We start from the raw sequence: 23,245 nt of genomic DNA, 5'->3' as shown, positions 1-23,245 counted from the left end.
CTTGTATCTATGCCAGACCCACATCCACCTGCCTGTTGGGCAGGACTAGAGACACCTCAATTCAGGGTCCCCAGAACGAACTCATCCCCTCTCCCTGACACACCTGCACACACTTCTACCCAGCCTTCGCAAACCCCCAAGCCTCTCCTTTCACACGCCTCTCACTCACGACACCATTCTCACTGTTGAAGCAACTGCTTTCCCCTCTCTGCGGTCAGCACAGGGCCTGGCTGGGAGCAGATTAAACTTAATTATATGGGAACTGGGCACTGGCTCCATGCCGTCCCTGCCTGGACCCGACCTGGAAAGCCAAAGACAAGCAAACGGTTCCCCCCAGAAGTGCAGAGTTCAGCTGAGGAGTTTGCGCTCCCAACGAGATCTGCATTCCTAGGCTTTGCGAGCTGTCTGCTGTTCCCAATCCCCTCTAAGGTACAAGAGTCCCACTAGGAGAAATCTCGCCTTGAACTGTTATCAACTCTTATCCCAGTCATTGGTTAAGAAGTATCTGCCAACAACTTAGTTTTAAATTAATCTCTTGGTTATCAGCTAACACTTGAATAGTCTACTAATGTCTTAATTAGCTTTTAACAATTTACTTATAGGCCAGCTACTTTATTTATTAGGTTATATCTTAGTAGTTTAGCTATTTGCCAACCCTTAATTATTAATCAATATTTTAGTTGTCTGCTTAAATCATATCACTGATCCCCTAGCTCTTTGCTATTAGGGTTGATTAGCAAGCCAGAGACCACCAGTCAGGAGTTTGGGGAAGGGCTCATCTCTGGCTGCAGATATGATAAAGCCCTTTGTCTTTTGCTGAGCTCTCTTTTTACCCTTAGATGATTGTCATTCACTATCAACTGATCCCAGGTCCTCAGAGAAAGGGCGATCCCATCCTAACTGCTCATTCACGTCTCTGAGCTGAGCTGGAGTGTGGAGGGAGGAGAACATGACTATGGGGGACTTTCTGGGAAATTATGGTTGGAAGAGACATTCATTCATCAACAAATATTTCTGGAGCATTGCCAATGTGTCAGGTTCTCCATTAGGTTCTAGGGATACATCAGTGAACAAAACACACGTTCCAAGATGTCATAGTGCCCACAGAGACTGAGAAAGCCAAATAATAAAGAAATAATTACACCAATTATTATATGATTACAATTATGATATGCACCAGCAAGAAGTATGAGGAACCAGGAGCATGTTTTTGTTTGTTTTGTTTTGTTATTGTCTTTTTGCCTTTTCTAGGGCCGTTCCCGCGGCATATCGAGGTTCCCAGGCTAGGGGTCGAATAGGAGCTGTAGCCGCCGGTCTACACCAGAGCCACAGCAACTCGGGATCCGAGCCGCGTCTGCAACCTACCCCACAGCTCATGGCAACACCGGATCCTTAACCCACTGAGCAAGGCCAGGGACCGAACCCGCAACCTCATGGTTCCTAGTCAGATTCGTTAACCCCTGTACCATGATGGGAACTCCAGGAGCATGTTTAAAAGTGGCATTGGACATATTCTGGAGTTCAGAGGAGGCTTCCCTGAGAAAGGACATTCAAGCTGAGAGCTCAAATTTTAACAAGAGTTAGGGGAAAGATGTTGTGGGTGGGGAATGGTTCCTAAACAGAAGCAGTGGTTTGAACAAAGGCCCTAACAAGGGAAGATGCTCAAAAGGATGGAGCCAGTGCTGTGTGGAGCAAAGTATTTAGGAAAAGGGCCCGAGAGGTAGGCAGGGGCCAGATCCTTCAGGGTCTTGTGAGGTCCAGGTAAGGAATGATAGAGACCTGACCTAGCATGAGAGTTTGTTTTCAGTCCCAAATATGAAGGCCAGAAGTAAACCCTGGGGCAGAGGTAGACACTGAACTACTGATTGGAGAAGTAGATGGCTCTACCTGGAGCTCCGGTCACATGGAGACACCTGTGGAATGCAAGCAGCTCCAGCATGGCCAGCCTGAGGTTGCTGGAGGGAACTGCTGAGGACTGGATTGCTACACATCCCCAAGCTGCCTGCCCAGATTCCTGGGTCCCAGAGAGATTACATTGCAGGGAATCAATAGGCCACATTTCACGAAACAAACACTGCCTTGAGTATCACAAAAAACTCTGCAGCTTCCTCACCTCCCCATGTCTCCTTCAGTCCCTACATCTTAGCTCTCACCTGTGATTTTTACCACTTTTGTGTCAGGATAGAGATCTGACAGCTAGAACAGGAACCCAAAGTAAACATGGCCTCAAAAAAAGTTTTTACTCTCCCATGTAAAAGCTCGACCTTTACTGTGCTCCACGAGTGAGTCAGGGGCCACTCTTATGGCTCTGCCATCCCCAAGGTGTTATCACCATCTGCATGACCCAAGATAGCTCATTGCCTCAGCTCTATTCCTTTAAGGGCAATATATCATATTCTATAAGTCAGAAGAACTTGATCTTATAGCCACACCCAAGTTGTTTCCATAAGGAAATCAAGTTTTTATTCTGTATGGCCATGGGCCTATATGAAAATTAGGAGTTCTATTAGCCTAAAAGGAAAGAAGACATGTTGGAGGGGCAGAGACAAAGAGCCATCTCTGTCTCACATCTTCATATTTTTCTTTTTTTCTTTTTTTGGTCTTTTTGCCTTTTCTAGGGCCACTTCCACGGCATATGGAGAGTCCCAGGCTAGGGGTCAAATCGGAGCCATAGCCACCGGCCTACACCAGAGCCACACCAACGCGGGATCCAAGCCACACCTGCAACCTACACCACAGCTCATGGCAACACCGGATCGTTAACCCACTGAGCAAGGGCAGGGATTGAACCCGCAACCTCATGGTTCCTAGTCGGATTCGTTAACCACTGCACCATGGCGGGAACTCCTCATATTTTTCAAATCTCTGTCTGCTCCTTCTTTCTACTGTGACTATGCTAACTCAGGATTTATCATCTCTCTGGCTCGTATACTTGGCCCCAATCCCCCTTTAACCCTCCTTCATGTCACAAGCTGAATGATATTCCGAAAAGCAGACCTGAGCATATCACCTTCTGCTTCAGGGTGCCCCGAACCCTATCCTCAGAATAAAGGCCCGGCTCCTTAATCTGCCATTCAGAGTCCTGTGCCTCATCCTCCTCCATCTCTAACCTTTGGTGTTGCTGTATTCTCTTTCACTCCTTCCTCCCATTGCCCAGTTTCTTCCTTTCCCTGATAGTGCTGGGTACCTTCCCTCTGCTGTAATCTTTGAGCACAAGAAGTGCCTGGCCCATAGCAGGTATGCAGAAGGCACGTATTGACTGACTGACCTCGGTGTCATCATCTGTGTCTGTTTCTGAATGTCCTAGAGACTATCTCAGCCCCTGCTATCAGCTAGTTTTCCCCTAAAAGGCTCAAATCCTCCCATGGAAGGGGTGACCAGTCTCTGTGAGTGGGAGACCAGAGTCAGAAGGCCCTTCCTCTAACCCCCTGGAATATAAGTGCTCCCCTCTGATCACACGGCCAACTGAGCCCTGCTGCTCGTTCTCCAGAGGGAGTCCCAGGGCCGCTGTCATCCCTGGCATTTGTGACAACTGGATGGAATATACTTATATTTTAAAAATTACTCCTTGTTTAACTGTCATTCAAATTTAAATAACCATCCTGCATTTTATCTGGCAACTCTAAACCAGGGTTGAATGCCATGCAGTAGGGAGTTGAACTAGATGGCCTCTAGGATTCTTTCAACTCTAGGAAACAAAGATTCTAACTCTTCTGATTCACCCTGCAACTCCCAGTGAAAGCAGAGACCCAGGATTAAAGCAGAAGAGCTGAGAACAATAATTATCAGGCTAATCAACATGACAATTGACAAAATCCCTGTACTAGCCGTGTAACTTTGGGACAGTCACTTAATCTTCCTGAACCTCCATCACTTCACCTAGCCAATAAAAGGAAGCCAAGATTTCGCCCAATAGGTGTCAGGCGCTATGCTGGATACTTCTGTGTATGTGCTATCTCCCCTGGAGTGTTCAGACAAGCTCATGTGTGCAAAGGCACTTTGAAAGTGGAAGTGGGCTAAAACACATACGAAACAGTGTTAGCATCAGTACCTCTCTGCAGTTGATTTCCTTTACTGAAGCCTTGAGGAGAACGCTTCCTAGCTTGGCCATATGGTAGAGGAAAAATTGTCTAGGACTCTTGTGTCCAGAGCAACAATTTTTGGGGGGGGTCTTTTTAGGGCCGCACCCACAGCATATGGAGGTTCCTAGACTAGGGTCAAATCAGAGCTGCAGCTGCCGGTCTACACCACAGCCACAGCAACTTGGGATCCAGCCGTGTCTGAACCTACACCACAGCTCACGGCTACACTGGATCCCTGACCCACTGAGGCCAGGGATCAAACTCAGGTCCTCATGGATAGTAGTTGGATTTGTTTCCACTGCACCACAAAGGGAACTCCTCTATAAGTTTTTAATTTAAATCACAGACTCATGGACTTTACCTCTTTGGGCCTTGCTGTCCTCTTCTGGGACATCAGAGATGTTAACTTACCTCATATAGGCCTATTATGAAGATTAAATAAAAATACACCCATGAAGTATTGGGGTACCTGATACATAGGAAGCATTCGGTAAATGATGGCTCTTTTTGTAGTTATTTAAGTATTACTGTCCTCACTTAAAAAGTAGGAAACTGATGCTCAGAGAGGGGGGACAGACGTGCCCAAGGTCAAGAGAAAAAGTAGTTCTAGTCATGGGCTTGACATACTTCACCAAGAATCTTCTGTAGCAAAGGCTGCAGTTTTCTTGTGTGTGGACCTAACAGGAGACGCCATCCTTGCTCTTAGCAAAGTGGAAGGAAAAGGGGAACTAATTCTACTGACTGCTCACATAACTGTATCTCATCCCTACCAGGTCAGTACTATGACTTCCATTTTACAGATGAGACTAAGTGAGAAGTTCAAAGTCTCCCAACAAGTCAACTGCCAAGTAGCGACTGACATCCAGGCTGATCTGGTACCAAAGTCCTTGCCCCTCCCTCTATTCTCTGCTTCCTGGACACTAGTAACACTCCAGCAGGGACAGAGAGGGTTTAGGTTTGGAGACACTGATCCTGAGAGAAAGCCATTCACTCCAGGGTGCAGAGGTCTTGGAGCAAATTCCAGAAGGGGCTGATGTAAGGCTGAAAAAGAACGGTGAGTATGAAAGATGCTTAATGACAAATAAAGTGCTGTACTCGTGTTGAGACCAGAGAAGGAGGTAGAAAAAGGCAGTGTTTCCTTGAACATAAGGTACTGGCAGACTCAGCACAAATTCCAGTCTTTGCTATTTCTGGCTGGGTCCTTGAGTGAAAAACTTAACCTCTCTGAGCCTCAATACCTTTATATAAAATATCTATATTTCAGAATCATTTGCTCAATTCTTAATTCTTTCTCCTCCTTTGACCCATATGGCTATGCAGATTTTGAAGGTGTCCAACAGAAGGGACAATGAGGAGTTGAAATCTAGCCTGAATTCTACTTACCCAGCCTTGCCTTTGGCAAAGAGCTACCTCTAGCCAGAGCAAGGGGCACTTTTTTTCTGATTTGCACAAAGCATACAAAGGAAAAAAGGTGACACAAAGCAGCAGCATTGCCTTCAAGAACCAGGCACTGGCTGAGTATGTGGTAAAACCAGCACCAAAGCAGGTACAACTTCTGTCCTAGAGGAGCCCATAGTCTGAAGCTGTGATTTTTTTTTTTTTTTTTTTTTTTTTTTTTTTTTTTCATGTACAGCAGTCAGGTTCTTGATGTATTGCAGTTATTTTTTACCTTTTTCTGTGCGACATGAGTATTAGCATAGTCTCATGCTATTCAGCAGGATCTGAAGCTGTGATTCTTAAGTGAGATGATGGCACCTGGAAATGGTCAATGAATGGTACATGTACACAGAACAGCAGGTGCTACAAGAAAGAATGATGCCCTGAGTGTTGGTCAGAGAATGGCTTCCTGCAGGAGGGGTTTCTTCAAGATGGAGCTTGACGAGTACAGAGGATTTAGATAAGCAGAATGAGGGAACTGCATGGGCAGAAACTTAGGAGAGGAGGCTCCATTCCCAGGTCAGATTGGCTGAATCAGAGGCTTCCTTCAGGAAAGAAGCAGCAGGTATAGTTGGAGAGGTATAAGAGTTCAGATTTTAGAAGGCAGCTTGTAACCACGAGGGCTACTTCAACAGCTCAGGTCAAGCCTTCAGAGGATCTCTCTGTTGATAAGCGCCTGATGGAAAAGAATCAGGTGCAGAGAAAAAAGAAGCTGACTCTGCTTCAAAAGTCAGAATTCTCTTCAACATTATACTGGAAATCCTAGACAATGTAACAAAGCAAGAAAAAAAAAAAGGCATTAACTGGAAAGGAAAATAAAGCCACCTTTATTCAGGAAATTTGTTTTTTATGTTAATATAAAAAAATCAGAGTTCCTGTCATGGCTCAGTGGAAACAAATCTGACCAGAATCCAAGAGGACACAGGTCGATCCCTGGCCTCCCTCAGTGGGTTAAGGATCTGGCATTGCCATGAGTGGTGGTTTAGGTTGCAGACGCAGCTCAGATCTGGCGTTGCTGTGGCTGTGGTGTAGGCCTGCAACTATAGCTCTGATTCTCAACCCCTAGCCCGGGAATCTCCACATGCATGGGGTAAGGCCCTAAAAAGACAAAAGACAGAAGACAAAAAAAATTCCTAAGTAATCTATTTAAAAAGCTACTAGAATTTAACAAGATCTCAGGAGTTCCCATCATGGCACAGTGGTTAACGAATCTGACTAAGAACCATGAGGTTGCGGGTTCGGTCCCTGGCCTTGCTTAGTGGATTAAGGATCCGGCTTGGATCCCGCATTGCTGTGGCTCTGGCGTAGGCCGGTGGCTACAGCTCCGATTCAACCCCTAGCCTGGGAATCTCCATATGCCGAGAGAGCGGCCCAAGAAATGGCAAAAAGACAAAAAGACAAAAAAAAAAAAAAAGAATTTAACAAGATCTCAGAAAACAAGGACAATACACAAAAATAAGTTGTATTTCTATATATTGGCAACAAAAATTGGAAAATTAAGAGTTTCCGTCGTGGCACAGTGGTTAATGAATATGACTAGGAACCACGAGGTTTCGGGTTCAGTCCCTGGTCTTGCTCAGTGAGTTAAAGGACCCAGATGTGGTGTAGGTTGCAGACGCAGCTCAGATCCCACGTTGCTGTGGCTCTGGCATAGGCTAGCAGCAATAGCTCCGATTAGACCCCTAGCCTGGGAACCTCCATATGCCATGGGAGCAGCCCTAGAAAAGGCAAAAAGACAAAAAAAAAAAAATTATATTAAAAATTTCATTTAGAGTTCCTGTTCTGGTTCAGCAGGTTAAGAAACGGATGTGGGTTTGATCCCCAGCCTCACTCAGTGGGTTAAGGATCTGGCATTGCCACAAGCTGTGAGCCGCAGTGTAGGTCACAGATGCAGCTTAGATGTGGTGTTGCTGTGGCTGTGATTTAGGCAGGTGGCTGCAGCTCCAATTTAACCCCTAGACTGGGAACTTCCATACACCACAGGTGCAGCCCCAAAAAGAAAAATAAAAAGAATTTCATTATAATAGCAAAAAATAAGAAAAAACAGATAAATTTTATAAAATGTGTATAACACCTGCACACAGAATAGTATAAAACACTGCTGAGAGAAATTAACAACTAAGTAAATGATGAGATATGATATATTCATGGATTGGGAAACTTAATATTAAGATGTTAAGTTTCTCCAAATTAACCTATTGATTCAGTGCAATCCTAAACAAAATCCAAGCAAGATTTTGGAAGGCAGAAATTGACAAACAGATTCTAAAATTTATATGGAAATGTAAAGGACCTAGAACCACTAAAACAATTTTGAAAAATAAGAACAAAGTTAGAGGACTTATACTACCTGATTTCAAGACTTACTTCTGAAGCCACAGTAATTAAGACAGAGTGGAACTAGTGTAAGGATGCAGATCAGGTCAACGAAACAGAACAGAAAATCCAGAAATAAATCCACACACACATGGTTAATTAAGTTTTGCCAAAGGTGTCAAGTTAATTGGATTGAGAAAGGATAGTCCTTTCAAAGGATAGTTTTGAAACAACTTCTGCTTCACACTTGACACAAATTAACTGAAAATGGATCAGAGGCATAAATGTTAAAGCTAAAGCTATAAAATGTTTGGAAGAACACAAGTGTGAAAATCTTTGTGATCACGGAGTATGCAGTTTTTTGTTTTTTGGGGTTTTTTTAGGGCCACACCTTTGGCATATGGAGGTTCCCAGGCTAGGGGTCGAATCCAAGCTGTTGCTGCTGACCTACGCCACAGCCACAGCAATGCCAGATCTGAGCTGCGTCTGTGACCTACGCCACAGCTCGTGGCAATGCTGGATCCTTAACCCACTGAGCAAGGCCAGGGATTGAACCTGTGTCCTCATGGATGCTAGTCAGATTAGTTTCTGCTGAGCCACGACAGGAACTCCCTGAACTATCAAATTTTTAAATTTCTGCTTTTCAAAAAACATCTTTAGGGAGTTCCCATCGTGGCACAGTGGTTAATGAATCCAACTAGGAATCCCTGAGGTTGCAGGTTCAATCCCTGGCCTTGCTCAGTGGGTTAAGGATCCAGGGTTGCCATGAGCTGTGGTGTAGGTCTCAGACGCAGCTCGGATCTGCTGTTGCTGTGGCTGCGGTGTAGGCTGGCAGCAAGCGCTTTGATTCAACCCCTAGCCTGGGAACCTCCATATGTTGTGGGAGCTGCCCTAAAAAGACAAAAGACAAAAAAAAAAAAAAAAAAAAAAAAAAGGCAAAACAGACATTTTGCCGAAGATACATGAATGGTTAATGAGCACATGAAAAGATATTCATCATTAGTCATTAGGAAAAAAACAATATTAAAGCCACAATGAGATACTACTTCACACCTATAAGAACAACCAAAATAAAAAATACTGGCAATACCAAGTACTGGTGGGGGTGCAAAATGGTACAGACACTCTGGAAAACAGTTTGGCAACTTCTTATAAAGTTAAACACACATCTACCCTATTACCCAAAAATTCTACTCCTAAGATTCACCCAAGGAAAATGAGAACCTAGTCATAAAAAAAGCATATATGCAAAAATCTTTAGAGCAACTTCATTCCTGACAGTCCCCAACTGGAAGCAACCCAAATTCCTATTAACAGCTAAATGTACAAAATTGTAGTATTTCATAAAATGAGTATATTTCCACGTACTCAGCAATAGAAAGGAAGGAACTGCTTGTACACACAACAACTTCTGTGTATCTCAAAGGCATTGTGAGCCAAAGAAGTCGGACACAAAAGAGGACATATTACCTGATTCCATTAAGACAAAAATTCAAGAACAGGCAGAACTAATCTATAAGGAGGGAGAGCAGAAGCAAGACTAGGCAAGACCTGCCTAAGGCAAAATTAGGGGTGGAGAGGAGAGCTGATTATAAAGGCGCACAAAGAATGGTGATAGGTCATAGAAATGTGTGACATCTTGACGGTTGTGGTGGTTATATAAGTATAAATTCACCAAGCTGTACACTTACTCGATTTTAAAAGAAAGAAAAACTTGAGAAACAACACTGTACAGCAATAAAAGAAATTGGAAAGCATCTAAACATCGAAGAAAATGGATAATAAATCATCACATACCTACTGTGTAGCACAGGGAAATATACCCAGTCTCTTGGAATAGACCATGATATGTATACACACACGCACACATTCTTTGGTCACTTTGCTATACAGCAGAAATTGATCAACACTATAAATCAACCATTGTTTGATAAACATTTTTAAAAAAATCATCATAAATTCACTAGGTGGGAAACTATGTAGCAGTAAAAATGAATGAACCAGACTGAGCATACACATCCGTATAGTCAAAGCTCAAAAACATAAGCCTGAGTGAAAAACAAAAACAAACAAAAATGCAGGCTCCAGAAGAATACAGGTAGTATGATGCTATTTATTTAAGATGTAATCACATATAAAGCAATTCCATACATTGTTCAAAGATCCATACATATGTGATAAAAAAACAAATAAGAGTATGGGAATGATAAACACCAAATTCAGAAGAATGGTTGTGCGGGGAGGTGAGCTGGAAGGAATACCAAGCACAGATTGATCAAATTTTTTTATTTCTTAAATTTGAGTAGAGAGTACATAGCTGGTTCCTGTATAATCCTTTATGTCATTTGTGTGTTTTAAAGATTTCATTGGAAAACAAACAACAAACTAACGAAACATTTAAACCAAAAGGGTGACCACCTAGAGTTGGAGGAAAGTCTGACTGGTATCAAGGGATCTGAGCCTCAGTCTGATTTGTCCTTGGATTCCATGTTCCAACATGGCAAAGGCACTTCTTGCAGGATGAGGCGCAAGGGCATCATCCTGGAAAAGAAGGGAAAGAATCCATCTTGGGCATCAGGAGAGAGACCGACCGACCGTGCAGGGAACCGGCACTTAGAGCAACTTCATGCACGTGGTCGGTATAATTTTCTTGCTTCTCCAGCCACGGCGGGGGGCCTGGGGGAGGGGAGTCAGGGGGGCACAGCTGGCGACAGTAAGGTCGTGGGCCAGGGGCTGTGTTCAGAGCCCAGGGCCTTGGGGGCGGACCACCCAGTAAGCAGAATGGAGCCTTCACCGCAGATATTCAGCACCCCTGGGCTGCAGCGTTTCTTTCTACACCCTGAGGCCCCCGCTCCCTCCCAGAGCAAGTCTGCCGAGGTCCAGAGCATGGTTTTGAGGGCAGAAGCGTCTTCCAGTCACTCAGGTCTTTGAGGGCAGAAGCATCTTCCAGTCACTCACTTCCAGTGGCTCACAGGTGCCAGGCTTCCAGCTCTTCCATCTTAACTACTGTCCTAACGCAGAGAGGGAAAGTGACAGCCTAAGGCCACACCGCAGGTGACTGGAGCTTAACTACTTGTATATCCTTGGGCAAGTTACCTAATCTCTGTCCAGTTTTCCTGTGGGCAGAAGGGGTGCAAAATTGTGTGTGTGTGTGTGTGTGTATCTGGAAGATGCCACGCTGAAGAAATGTCTATTAATAGACATTTCTGTGTGGTGAGGTTATGGGTGATTGTTATTTTTTCTTTTGGTTTATCTGGGTTTTCTAGTTTGTTGTTTTATAATGAACATACACATATTTAGTTAAAATTTTTTTGCCTTTTTAGGGCCGCACCTGCGGCATATAGGGGTTCCAGGCTAGGGGTCAAATCGGAGCTGTAGCCACTGGCCTACACCACAGTCACATCAACGCAGGATCTGAGCCGATTCTGCGACCTACACCACAGCTCACAGCAATACTGGATCCTTAGCCGCCTGGACGAGGCCAGGGATGGAACCTGCGTCCTCATGGATGCTAGTCAGATTTGTTTCTGCTGAGCCACGACCGGAACGCCCTAGTTAATTTCTTGAAGAGAGTAACACTGCGCAGAGTTGTGAGGAATGAAGGAGATAATGGACAGCACAGAGCACAATTTTTATTTCATGGTGTGTTCTCCATAAACGTGAGTCCTCCCGCCCTACTCTTCCCTCCTATATGTTCCTTCCCTTCTGGTGTTGGAGACTCTAGTCCTCAGACCTCGGGTAAGGAGGAAGTAATTGGTGGTACAGGACTCTGACCACTTACTGGCTGTGTGGCTTTGGGTAAATCACTGAACCTCTCTGAGTCTCAGTTACCCTGTCTGCAAAATGGGAAGAAAAATCCCTACCTCAAAGGAAGTTTTCAAGGACTATATGACGTACAAAATGGGAAACTGTCTAGCACATAATAGGTCTGCAGTGTCTGTAGGAAGAAACGTGGTGCACATGATGAAGGAACAAACATTAGAGTAGGTGCTAGAGCAGAAGTGGTAGAAGGTTTTCGCATAGATTCCACAGAGCCACAGGGGTCCACTGATAGAGTACAATCTGGAGGAGGTCCATGTATTTGGATTGAAAAAACTGACATCCTTGTTTTCACCAACCACTAACTCAAATGGGGCACTTCCTCTCTCATGCAGGTAAGCAACAAGTCACAGTAGTGTTAGCAGAACCTGTGACAGTCCCCAATAGAAACCAGTTATTTTGTATTGCTTTACAGTAGCAATATCCTGAAACACTGCTTACACTCATTCACCACCTCAAAATTACCATAGTTAATAGACAAATCTCTAAAGCTCGTTATTTAATGTTTTAAAAGGACTAATTCATAAAATATTTTTATAATGATTCTACATAACTGGTATCTTTCATAATCCTCAGCAATTTACTTTTTGTAGTTAAAAATATTCTTCTGGGGAGTTCCCGTCGTGGCGCAGTGGTTAATGAATCCGACTAGGAACCATGAGGTTTCGGGTTCGGTCCCTGCCCTTGCTCAGTGGGTTAACAATCCGGCGTGGCCCTGAGCTGTGGTGTAGGTTGCAGAGGCGGCTTGGATCCCGTGTTGCTGTGGCTCTGGCGTAGGCCAGTGGCTACAGCTCTGATTAGACCCCTAGCCTGGGAACCTCCATATGCCGCAGGTACAGCCTTAAAAGACAAAAAGACCAAAAAAAAAAACCCCAAAATCTGCTGAATAGAGGTCAATAATCTTTATCAGACTGCCAAGGGGGACCCTTTGCTAGACACACCTGGGTACCAGTCCTGTCTTGGGCCATTGGCTGCTTTGTGACACTGGGCTTGTTATTTCTCAGGGGCACAGTCATCTCTGCTTGTTCACCCCACAGTGTTGCTGAAAGGAACAAATTAATTCTTGGCTTGGAAACTGTTGGCAGGTTCCCCGTTTTGCCAGAAGCCAGAGCAGACTGCTTTGTCCTCACAACTAAACCCCATGTCTCCAAAACACCTCACTCCTTTCCACAGGATTCCACCTTCCTCTTTACTCTTCATCTGATAATTCAAGAGACCAAACTGCACCTCCATTAGAGTATGTCACCCAGTTCCCAGTTTGCAGAGACCCACAGCTCAGGGGAGAGATTTTCTGGAGGATAATAGTGGTTCCTCCTAGGTTTCATATTGGACCTTACAGTGACCCTTGAAGAGACTACCCCTTAAAACTCTTTCCTGCTCCTTCACGTGGTGATCCCTCTCTGGCCATGATGACGCTTTTTCCCCCTTCACTGCCCTAATCTGTCTAACTCCCCCATCATACTGTGTTTCTCAAAGGCAGACCCAGATCTGACCTCTGTCAGGGAGCCTGGTGCCCTGGTCAAGGGCACGGTACCTACTAGGATCTGAGAAGCTAGCCTGGATAAAGAAAAGGAGCTTGAAGCACAGAGAGAAAAAGCAGAGAAAGGGTAAGGCTCATAGGGCTTCAGTCCAGATCCCCTGATGCCCATGATTTATCCCATACACACTGAAAGCAAGGGATGGAGGAACAGGGAGTCCCAGGGCATCCCATTAACTATTTCCCATTGTACCCACTGCTGTGGGAAATGAGGAGAGCTAAAGATTTTGCAGTCTTGAGCTAGTCCCTGCCCATCTGTACAATGAGAGGTGTTAGACGCAGTGGCTTTCAAACCTATCGGACCTGACTCAAAGGAAGAAATGCATTTCACATTGTGCTCTGGTCCACATAATACATACGTACATAACTGAAACAAGTATTTTATGAAGAATACTTGGCTTTAGTATTTGCAGTGCACTTTTTCTATTCCATTTTATTATTATTATTATTAAATACTAGCTGTAACTCAGTAACTCATTACGTGACCCACAGTTCCCTTTCAGCCCCAGCACCCTGTGATTGGCCAAATGGGAATCACTGACCAGGGAAGGACAGTAGTCCCTGGTCCTAGCTCAATCAGTGTAATTGGGCCAAACTGTGCACCTCTCAGAGACTGGGTTTTCCCAGCATACCCTGAAAACAGAGACGGGCTTCATTCAGCTCCTTCAGACTGTGGTCCTCTGATCCTAGTGAGAACACTGACCTTGGGATCTGGAAGTGATGTCTGGGAATACAGAGGTATGCTGGGTTGGCTTCCGGGTGGGTGGAATTACCATCTGGACATCCAGTGGCCCCTGAGTCCTAGGCCATTGCTGCAGGGAGTGTGAAGAAAGGAGTGTGCGGTCGGGAGTGTGAGTGCATGAACTAGCTGCTCAGGAAAGGAAGTGGCCGGCAAGGAAGCCAGCAGATGAGAACACTTAAGTCACTGGAAAAGAGGCCATGTGGGAGCAAGGGCTTGGGAACAAAACAGACCCAGCTAGGTTAAAATCCCATGCGCTAAGAGCCCAGGAAAATGACTTTCATCTGACCCTTAGCTCTCATCTATAAAATGAGTTAAGATGGTCCTGCGTTGCTGTGAAGGTTAAGTGAGGGCGTGTATGAATCATTCCCGTAGCGACCCTACTGCGTGCTCAATGGCAGGTCCCTCACCGGTGCCCTGCACTAGCCGGAACTGCCCTGAGGTTCCCGGCGTCCTCACAGCGCCTAGCACCACGGCTGGGGCTCAGCGCAAGTGTGGAATCCAAAGTGGTGGCTTTAATTCCCGCTCTGCCACCCTGGACCTGGGCTGTCTCTCTGAGCACCCAGCGCCCTCGTGCACAAACGGGTAACGCAGTGGGGCGGGCGGGGGGCCGAGGCCGAGACGCGCGCCCGGCTGCTCCTCGGCTCCCTCCTCCCGGTTCCGCCGGCCGCCCCCCGCCCCGCGCTCGGGCGCCGCGCCGGCTCCCGCCTGTTTTCCCGCCGCTCTCCACGCTCCCCGGCCCTCCTCCTCCCTCCTCCCCTTCCCTCGGCTCCCCTCCCGCCCAGCCCAGTCCGCGTACCTGGTCGCCTCCCTCGGCCCTCGGGGACGCCAGGTCTCTAACCGCGGCGTCTCCGCGCCTCTTGTGTCTTTCTCCGTCTCTGCGTCAATCTCGGTCTCTCTGCTTAGCTCTGCTTCGCGCTCTTCCTCGGGCTCCGTTCTGTCTCCGTCCGGCCGTCTCTCGCCGGCCGTCTGGTGGCCCGAGGTGGCGGCGGGCCCGACGCGGGACACGATGAGCGGCGCCTGCACGAGCTACGTGAGCGCCGAGCAGGAGGTGGTGCGCGGCTTCAGCTGCCCGCGGCCGGGGGGCGAAGCGGCCGCCGTCTTCTGCTGCGGCTTCCGCGACCACAAGTACTGCTGCGACGATCCACACAGCTTCTTCCCCTACGAGCACAGCTACATGTGGTGGCTCAGGTACCGGCCCTGGCCCTCACCCCACCTGGAACCCCACTCCGTCTTAGGCCCCTCGGCCCGACCCGGTACTGAACCCTCAGTCCTCCCCCAGGTGCCCGGCCAATGTCAGCAGCGACCCCCGCCCAGCCTTGACCCGCCCGGGCTCTGGCGGCCGGCCACCAACCGGCTCTGCGGCTGCCGCTTCGCAGCTCCAGTCCCCCATCCTGACCCAACCATTATTCAAATCCATCCTTGACCCTCACCCCAACTCCACCCTGAAAAACCTTCACTTCATCCCCACTCCAAACGTCGTTGCCACCACCACCCTAACCCAACCTCACATTGCATAACCACCCCCACCCTCACAGCAAACTCCCATCATTCGCAGGACTCCCGAACTCCTCCCTTGTGAGAGTGTTCTCCAGGGCCCCTTTCCAGTAGCGACCTCATCCCTGACCTTACCCACTCCCCAGTGCTGCTCCCGGCCCTTACTCTCTCACCAGCCCCAACCTCCCCATCGGTCCTCCCTGCAAGCCCACCTCAGCTCTCCTTGCTCACCTGGACTGCAAACATTATCCAGACCTACATTCAAACCTCACCCTCAAGCCTTAATACCCCACCTGATGCTACACCCCAGCCGCAGCCCAACCACAGTTATTTTCTTCCCCCTCATATTTAGTTATTCTTTCAGCCACCCCTTCCCCAGAACTTAGCAATGCCAGGCCCTGGAGTGAGTTCCAAGCAAAGGCAGAAGACCAAAGATGCACAGTTGCCTCCAAGCTCATCCTGAGACAATGACATAATCCCACAGCAGAAGCCAGATCAGTGTAATGTGGGTGAATCCCTACCCACCAGACCTCAGTTTCCCCAGCAGTTCAGAGAAGAGGGTGGTCAGGCCAGTGCTGACATTTCTGGACCCTAGAGCAGGGCTGACAAGGCAATGGGTCTCATTCTCTCTGGGTCTCCGAAGTCCCCATCCAGAAAACAGGGCCTGAGCCTGAGCCTGCTCTGGGAAACAGGCATCAGCAAAAATGGAGTGGGCTCTCTCCATAGACAATGCTCTTCCTGCCCCTGGAGGTATGTGACCAGAGACTGCATGCCCTGTAGGTGGGGAGGCACAGCCTAGCTCTAAAACCTCTCTGAGCCTCTGTCTCTCCATCTATCAAATGGGGAGGATGATTTCTGACTGGGACAAGTTCCAAATGAGATCACGAGGTAGAATCAACTCAGCACATCCATTAGCAACTAGAGATATTACTGCTTTTTCCAGACTACTCCATCTGTAATTCCAAAGGATTTTCAGATGGCCAGGTTTTCAGATCCTCTGCATTTGACTTATGATACCTGGGGAATGACATTAATTTATTCTCTGTTCATCCATATTTTCATTCATTCATTCATTGATTATGGCCTTTGCTTTGTGCCAAATGCTATGCTAGGTACTAGAGACACTGAAATCAATTATTCCCTCCTTGAAGGGAGCTCACAGTCCATTTAAAGAGATATGACATGCATCTAAAGAATAACAATGGAGTATTTGTTGAAGACCCACTGTGTACTTAGTACTGAGCTGAATACTGAAATATGATAGGGCTGATCTTTGAGTTATGCAGTGTGGAGTTTGGAGGCTGGTTAGAACCTAGTCCAAACTTTAGCTCTGTCACTTACTAGCTATGTGAATTTGGTAAAATCTCCAAGTCTCTTTTGTCTTTCAAATGGCAATAGCAATACCTGTCTCATGGAATTGGTATGAGGATTAAGTGCAATAATGCATGTGGAAGAGACTAGTGCATATGGTTTGTGCTCAGTAAAAGGGAGTTCCCATTCCTTGGTTCATAGATGGGGAAAGTGAATCTCAGAATACGGAAGTGAACTGTCTAAGATCTTCCAGCAATGTCATGGCAGACTGAGATTCAAAGAACTTTACCTAGCACCATCCAAGGGCTGGATGCAGTCACACATTCCCAGCTCTGGCCTGTCTTCCCTCCATTTTACAGATAAGAAAACTTGAAAATGGGTCAGTTACTATCTAGGAGTACCCTGGTGAGAGCAAGTGGCAGAACTGGGATGAAAACTCAAGCCTGCCTGGTTCCAAGCCCAGGCTTGACCTGCTGCACAACTGTCTAAATCTAGCCTGGCTGGCTCTCTTATAATCTGTTCTACTCAGACCACTTGAAAAAATATTCACTGGGAGTTCCCCCTGTGGCTCAGCTTGCTGTTGGAGGGATGGGTTCAATCCCCAGCCCGGCAATGGGTTAAAGAATCTGATGATGCCAAAGCTGCAGCATAAGTCACAGCTGCAGCTTGATTCAATCCCTGGCCCAGGAATTTCCATATGCCACGAGTATAAACAAAAACAAAAGCAACAACAGAAAAACACTCACTGGGAGTTCCCATTGTGGCGCAGAGGAAATGAATCCAACTAGGAACCATGAGGATGCGGGTTCAATCCCTGGCCTCATTCAGTGGGTTGGGGATCCAGCATTGCCGTGAGCTGTGGTGCAGGTCGCAGATGCGACTCGGATCCCACGTTGCTGTGCCTGTGGTGTAGGCCGGCAGCTGTAGCTCCGAATCGACCCCTAGCCTGGGAACCTCCATATGCTGCCGGTGTGGCCCCCAGCCCCAAAACAAAACACTTACTCTCTACTGTCTTCAAAGCACACAGAGATGAGTAAACCCCTCAGCCAGGATCCAGTCCTGCTCCTACCACCTCCTTGCCTATATACCACCTGTGGCTTCTCTCCTTGCTTCGGACCCTCCCGAGGCATGGGCTGTTTTGGTGGCTCAGACAATGAGGTACAGGGTTGGATGGGGTGACCTCTGAGGTCACACTGCATGTCAATTTACTTCCATTCTAGAACCCCAAGGACTGCTGAAAGGTTCTAGCCCACAGAGCTGACTCCTCCTAGGCTTGGATATAACTGTCTACCTAAACATCACAGACAACTGCAAAGTGGAAGAGGGGAACCGGGGTCCTCAGCACATCCAGGTGGTCAGTGTATCCCAAACCCTGAAGCAACGCTTCTGGCACGTACCTGTCAGAGCCCTGCTGTGGCCCCGGGGGAGACTGTTTCACCCAGGACTCCATTTGGCCCGTTTCATGAAAGCCGGTCCTGAAAAACATACAAATCTGCAGGTAAACACTGTCTCCTTGGATAGGGCTCAAGGAGAATTGCTGTCTTTAAAACCTGCCTCAGGAAATGAAGACTCCCTGGGGAGAAGCAGCTGGTGCTCTCACAGGTCTGGTCAACTTTCCCAACACCCTTTTCAGGACTTCTGTTTCTTATCAGGATGTGAGCCAAAAGGCAGCAGCCCTGCTGGAGGGCGGAACCGGCGGGTCAAGCGCTGTGTATACACTATCTCATTTAGTCTTTATGGACACCTGGTGAGACAGGACCTTTTATGAATGAAGAAAATGAAGATCAAAAGGTGAAAGATTTTTCAACCTCTATCTGAGAGAACCAGGATTCAGACTTAGAACTGCCTGATTCAAAAACCCTAACAAATAACAGACCGCCCCTACAGTTTCCTAGATGTCACAGTGAGTTAGCTATCTTTCAGAGTCATAGATGTGTGAAATCCTAGGCTAGTGGCTCTTTAATCCAACTTCCCACTGGAGGCAGGAATCTCTTCATTGAAAGGTGGAGTCATCCAAGTATTCTGTGCAAACCTGTCCAATAATAGAAAACACACCACCTCTTGAGGCAGTACATCCGCTGTGGGACAACTCTGATCTTTTCAAGTTCATCTTGTACCACGGACAGATTTTCCTCCCGGACGCTCCCCTGTTGTTCCCAGCTGTCCTTGGGAGCTGGTTCCTCTGTCCCCAGAGACACTACAGGGTAGTGCCCACTCCCTGACTGACTGCTGATCTGGAATATATCTCCCCAGCTCTCTCCCCCACTACTCCAAGGACCCTACTTTTATTTAATTAATTACTTAATCTTTATATGGCCGCACCAGCAGCATATGGAAGTTTCCAGGCCAGGGATTGAATCCAAGCCGCAGCTGTGACCCACGCCACAGGTGTGGCAACATTGGATCCTTAACCCACTGTGCTGAGCCAGGAATCAAACATGTGTCTCCACTGCAACTCGAGCTGCAGTCGGATTCTTAACCCACTGTGCCACAGTGGGAATTCCAGGACCCTACTTTTATTTTTATTTTATTTTATTTATTTATTTATTTTTTGTCTTTTTAGAGCCGCACCCACTGCACATGGAGGTTCCCAGGCTAGGGGTTGCCGGCCTACACCACAGCCACAGCCACGGCAATGCTGGATCTGAGCCACATCTGCGACCTACACCACAGCTCATGGCAACGCCAGATCCTTAACCCACTTGGCAAGGCCAAGGATCTAACCCACGTCCTCATGGATGCCAGCCAGGTTTGTTAACCGCTGAGCCACGACGGGAACTCCCAGGACCCTACTTTTAGAGGGCCCTTTCCATCCAGATGCTTATAGATGTCCCTTGTAAAGAGTGTAGTCCCAACCTGAGCCCCACTTTTCCAGGTAACAGCCTTATAAACAAGGATTTCAGGGCAAGTAGTTTATATGGCAAGTGATCCTAGAAAACACTGGCAGACAGTGGGTAAGTGAGAAGGGGAAGGAAGGGAGCTAGTGCTGGTGTGCACCAAACAAGTCACCACAGAGGCCACCCAAGCTTAATCCTGCTGAACCCCGCCTGCCAGGGAGTGCAGAATGGACCTTGCAGAGTCATCCTGCCTGAGGACCAAAAAGCTGGACATTTACACACCCATTTCTGTCAGTCACTGGCTGTGGGCTGGTTGGAGAATCAAGGCACTGATTTTCCTGCCCTTTTGACCTGCTCTGTGCAGACTCCTCTGGGTCCCCTCAGGCAAAGAGATACTGATGCTGGCATTTAAAACTCCGCCCAGAATACTCCAGTTTTAAGACCCAACGGGACGCAGACTGTGTTACACTCAGAGACAGCCTGTGTTACACCCAGAGACAGCCCGTTAGCATTGTAGTATATTTCCATCCCACCTACCTGTGTTGTATTATGTGGTATGTGTGTGTGTGTGTATATATATATATATATATATATATATATATGTATATGTTGGGTTTATGTTTATTTAAGTTAGGGTTAAACTATATTTACTAGTGTGTCCTGCTTTGTTCACTTAACATTATCTCATCAGAATTTATTCTTGGGGAGTTCCTCATGTGGCTCAGCAGTAAGCCAACTAGTATTCAAACCTAACTAGTATCCATGAGGATTCAGATTCCATCCCTGTCCTCGCTCAGTGGATTGAGGAACCAGCATTGCCGTGATCTATGGTGTAGGTCACAGACGTGGCTCAGATCCTGAGTTTCTGTGGCTCTGCTGCAGCTCCGATTTGACCCCTAGCCTGGAACTTCCATAAGCCATGGGTATGGCTCTTAAAAAAAAAAAGGAAGAATCCAGCACTGTAACTGCTGTGGCTCAGGTGTGATCCTTGGCCCAGGAAATTTCTGCATGCCTTCAGATACAGCCAAAAAAGAAAAAAAGAGAACCTTATCTTTGATCTTAAATATTATTTGAAAACATGTTTTTCATGGCTCCACACTATTCCATTGCAGGGATAGCCAATAACTTACTTAACCATGGGGAAAAAAACCTTAGAGCTCCAAAGCTCTGAGGTGTTTGTATTTAGTGGAAATTAGCCATCAGCTAGCTGGGAGTGAAATCCATCAGAAATGGCAAAGACAGTAGTCTGAGGCTGAGGTCAGAGTTGAGGGGTGGTGGGCAGAAAAGCTGCAGAAGGAGTTGTAGGCAGAAAGGGCACATAAACACACCTGGTGCTACCTATCCCCTGCTATTGGAAGAACATCCCATGGTGTCTGACACAAAACAGGTACTCAGTAATAGGTCCTCTTGTGTGCTGGGGCTTGTACGAGGGAAAAGCAAAGCCACCTAAACCTGGTCGGGGTCTGCCGGCAAGGAGCAGGTGAGGAATGTGTTGACTACCATGTGCCAAGAATGTTACATGTATCATTCATCCTCACTGCCACCTGTTCTGCTCATTCCCACTTTGCAGACAAAGAAGCTGAGGCTCAAAAGGATAAGTAATTCCATCAAGATCTCACACTGAGTTAGTTACAGACCTGGGTCCCAAAGCAGGCAGGTCTGTTACGAGTTCCAAAGCTCTTTGCTCTTTCCCTACCACACTGGGCTGTGTGACCAAGCGGGAAGTGCTAACGTCTCTGAGTTAGGTGTCCTGGCTGCGTTGGCCTGGCGTGGAGAAGAGAGAGACGACCAAGGAAAGCAGCAAGGAGGTGGCCTTTGAGATGGGCCTTCAAGAACCACTAAAATTCTGATGTGGGAGATGATAGGAGGGATTATGGGAAACAGGAAAAGACAGCAGCCCCTCAAAAGAGCCAGGAGGTAGTTTTCTTGAGACCAGGTGACCAAGACCTGACATGGAGCAGAGGCAGAGGTCCACACTGGCCTGAGGACCCACTAGAGACTAGGTCAGAACTTACCTTGAGACTGGGAAGGACAGCTGGTGTTCACCTAAGGCCTGATATGTGTCTTGATTTCTAAGAAACAGCAGTGTGGGGAGGGCTTTTTAAGGTCATCTCAGGAGTTCCCGTTGTGGCTCCGTGGGTTAAGAACCAGACACAGTGTCCATGAGGATGCAGGTTCCATCCCTGGCCTTGTTCAGGGGGTTAAGGATCCGGTGTTGCCACAAGCTGTGGCGTAGGTCACAGATGCAGCTTGGATCCAGTGTTACCTTGGCTGTGGTGTAGGCAGGCAGCTGCAGCTCCAATTCAACCCCAAGCCTGGGAACCTCCATGTGCTGCAGGTGCAGCCCCAAAAAGGAAAAAAAAAAGGGTCATCTCTATCATCTTAGAGTGGGAGCAGGTTGAAGAAAGGAAAGGAGAAAAAAGGGAACGTGCACTGCGTCCCAACTACATGGTGGCATCAAGTCATGTCAAGTTATGTATGTAGTGTGTGTGCCAAACACACGCTGAGGCCCAGAAAGCCTATTTAAGGCAAGTAGAGAGAGAACAAAAGTTCGAGCCAGCTGATTCCTATAACATGTACAGAACTTCTCCTATAACATGATGCTCCCTGTGGTCTTCTGTCTGCAGTATTGGCGCTCTCCTGGGCCTGTCCATAGCAGCCGTAGTCCTCCTGGCCTTCATTGTCACTAGCTGTGTGCTTTGCTACCTGTTCATCAGCTCAAAACCCCACACAAGGTTGGACCCAGGCTTAAGCCTACAGATCACAGGTAAGAAAGAGGTCACATGATTTCCTTGTATTCAGCAGCACCTCGCACCTTTTCTGAGGGAAGATATTTAGAAATGATCTTTGGAACATTTGCTTCGGGAGTGTGCCTGGAATACTGAGAAGCAGTAGCACATTTCTCAGGAGGATTATGATCTGAACATTTCCATCCCAAACTCTTCATGTGCTCACTGTTAATCAAAATAATTAGACATAGTCATCATTCTGTTACACAAAGATGTTATTAAACATCTTATGATACAGAGAATAGCACCCTACAATAAAGAACTATTCGGAATTTCCTGGTGGCCTCACAGTTAAGGACTCAGCATTGTCACTACTGTGGCTCGGGTTCGATCCCTGGCCAGCAAACTTCTGCATGCTGTGGGTGCAGCCAAAAAAAAAAAAAAGAATCAAGAATTATCTGACCCAGAATGTCAGTAGTGCCGATGTTGAGAAACCCTAGAATAGAGTCCAGAAACAGACTAAAGTATGTTAACATGAATAAAATGTTTAATTTTAGACCTTTTTTTTTTTTTTTTGGCCATGCCCACAGCATGCAGAAGTTCCTGGGCCAGGGATGGAACAGACATCACAGCAGAAGCGACAACACTGGATCCTTAACCCACTGAGCCACCAAGGAACTCCAAAATATTTAATTTTAAAAACAAGTGAAATACTGGTACATTTGCCTACATCAAATACAAATAGGAGTTCCCATCATGGCTCAGCAGTTGATGAACCCAACTAGTATCCATGAGGATGCGGGTTCAATCCCTGGCCTTGCTCAGTGGGTTAAGGATCTGGGCGTTGCGATGAGCTGTGGTGTAGTCGCAGACAAGGCTCAGATCCAGCATTGCTGTGGCTCTGGTGTAGGCTGGCAGCTTTAGCTCCCATTGGACTCCTA

The 23,245-nt window shown here is 47.0% G+C and overlaps 1 protein-coding gene across 1 annotated transcript in view; it reads left to right on the top strand.

Annotated features, from left to right (window-relative positions):
• FAM159A (family with sequence similarity 159 member A) overlaps window positions 14,921-23,245 on the top strand; it is a 21,238-nt gene continuing 12,913 nt past the window's right edge. The window contains exons 1-2 of the mRNA XM_021096632.1: window positions 14,921-15,121; window positions 22,203-22,342. Coding sequence (XP_020952291.1) covers window positions 14,940-15,121; window positions 22,203-22,342 — 322 coding nt within the window. The 5' untranslated portion in view covers window positions 14,921-14,939. The remainder of the gene's footprint in view (window positions 15,122-22,202; window positions 22,343-23,245) is intronic.

This window comes from Sus scrofa, chromosome 6 (assembly GCF_000003025.6).
Source record: "Sus scrofa isolate TJ Tabasco breed Duroc chromosome 6, Sscrofa11.1, whole genome shotgun sequence".
NCBI classification, from domain to species: domain Eukaryota; kingdom Metazoa; phylum Chordata; class Mammalia; order Artiodactyla; family Suidae; genus Sus; species Sus scrofa.
The sequence above is the reverse complement of the archived record's forward strand: the minus strand, read 5'-3'. Positions and strand labels throughout refer to the sequence as shown.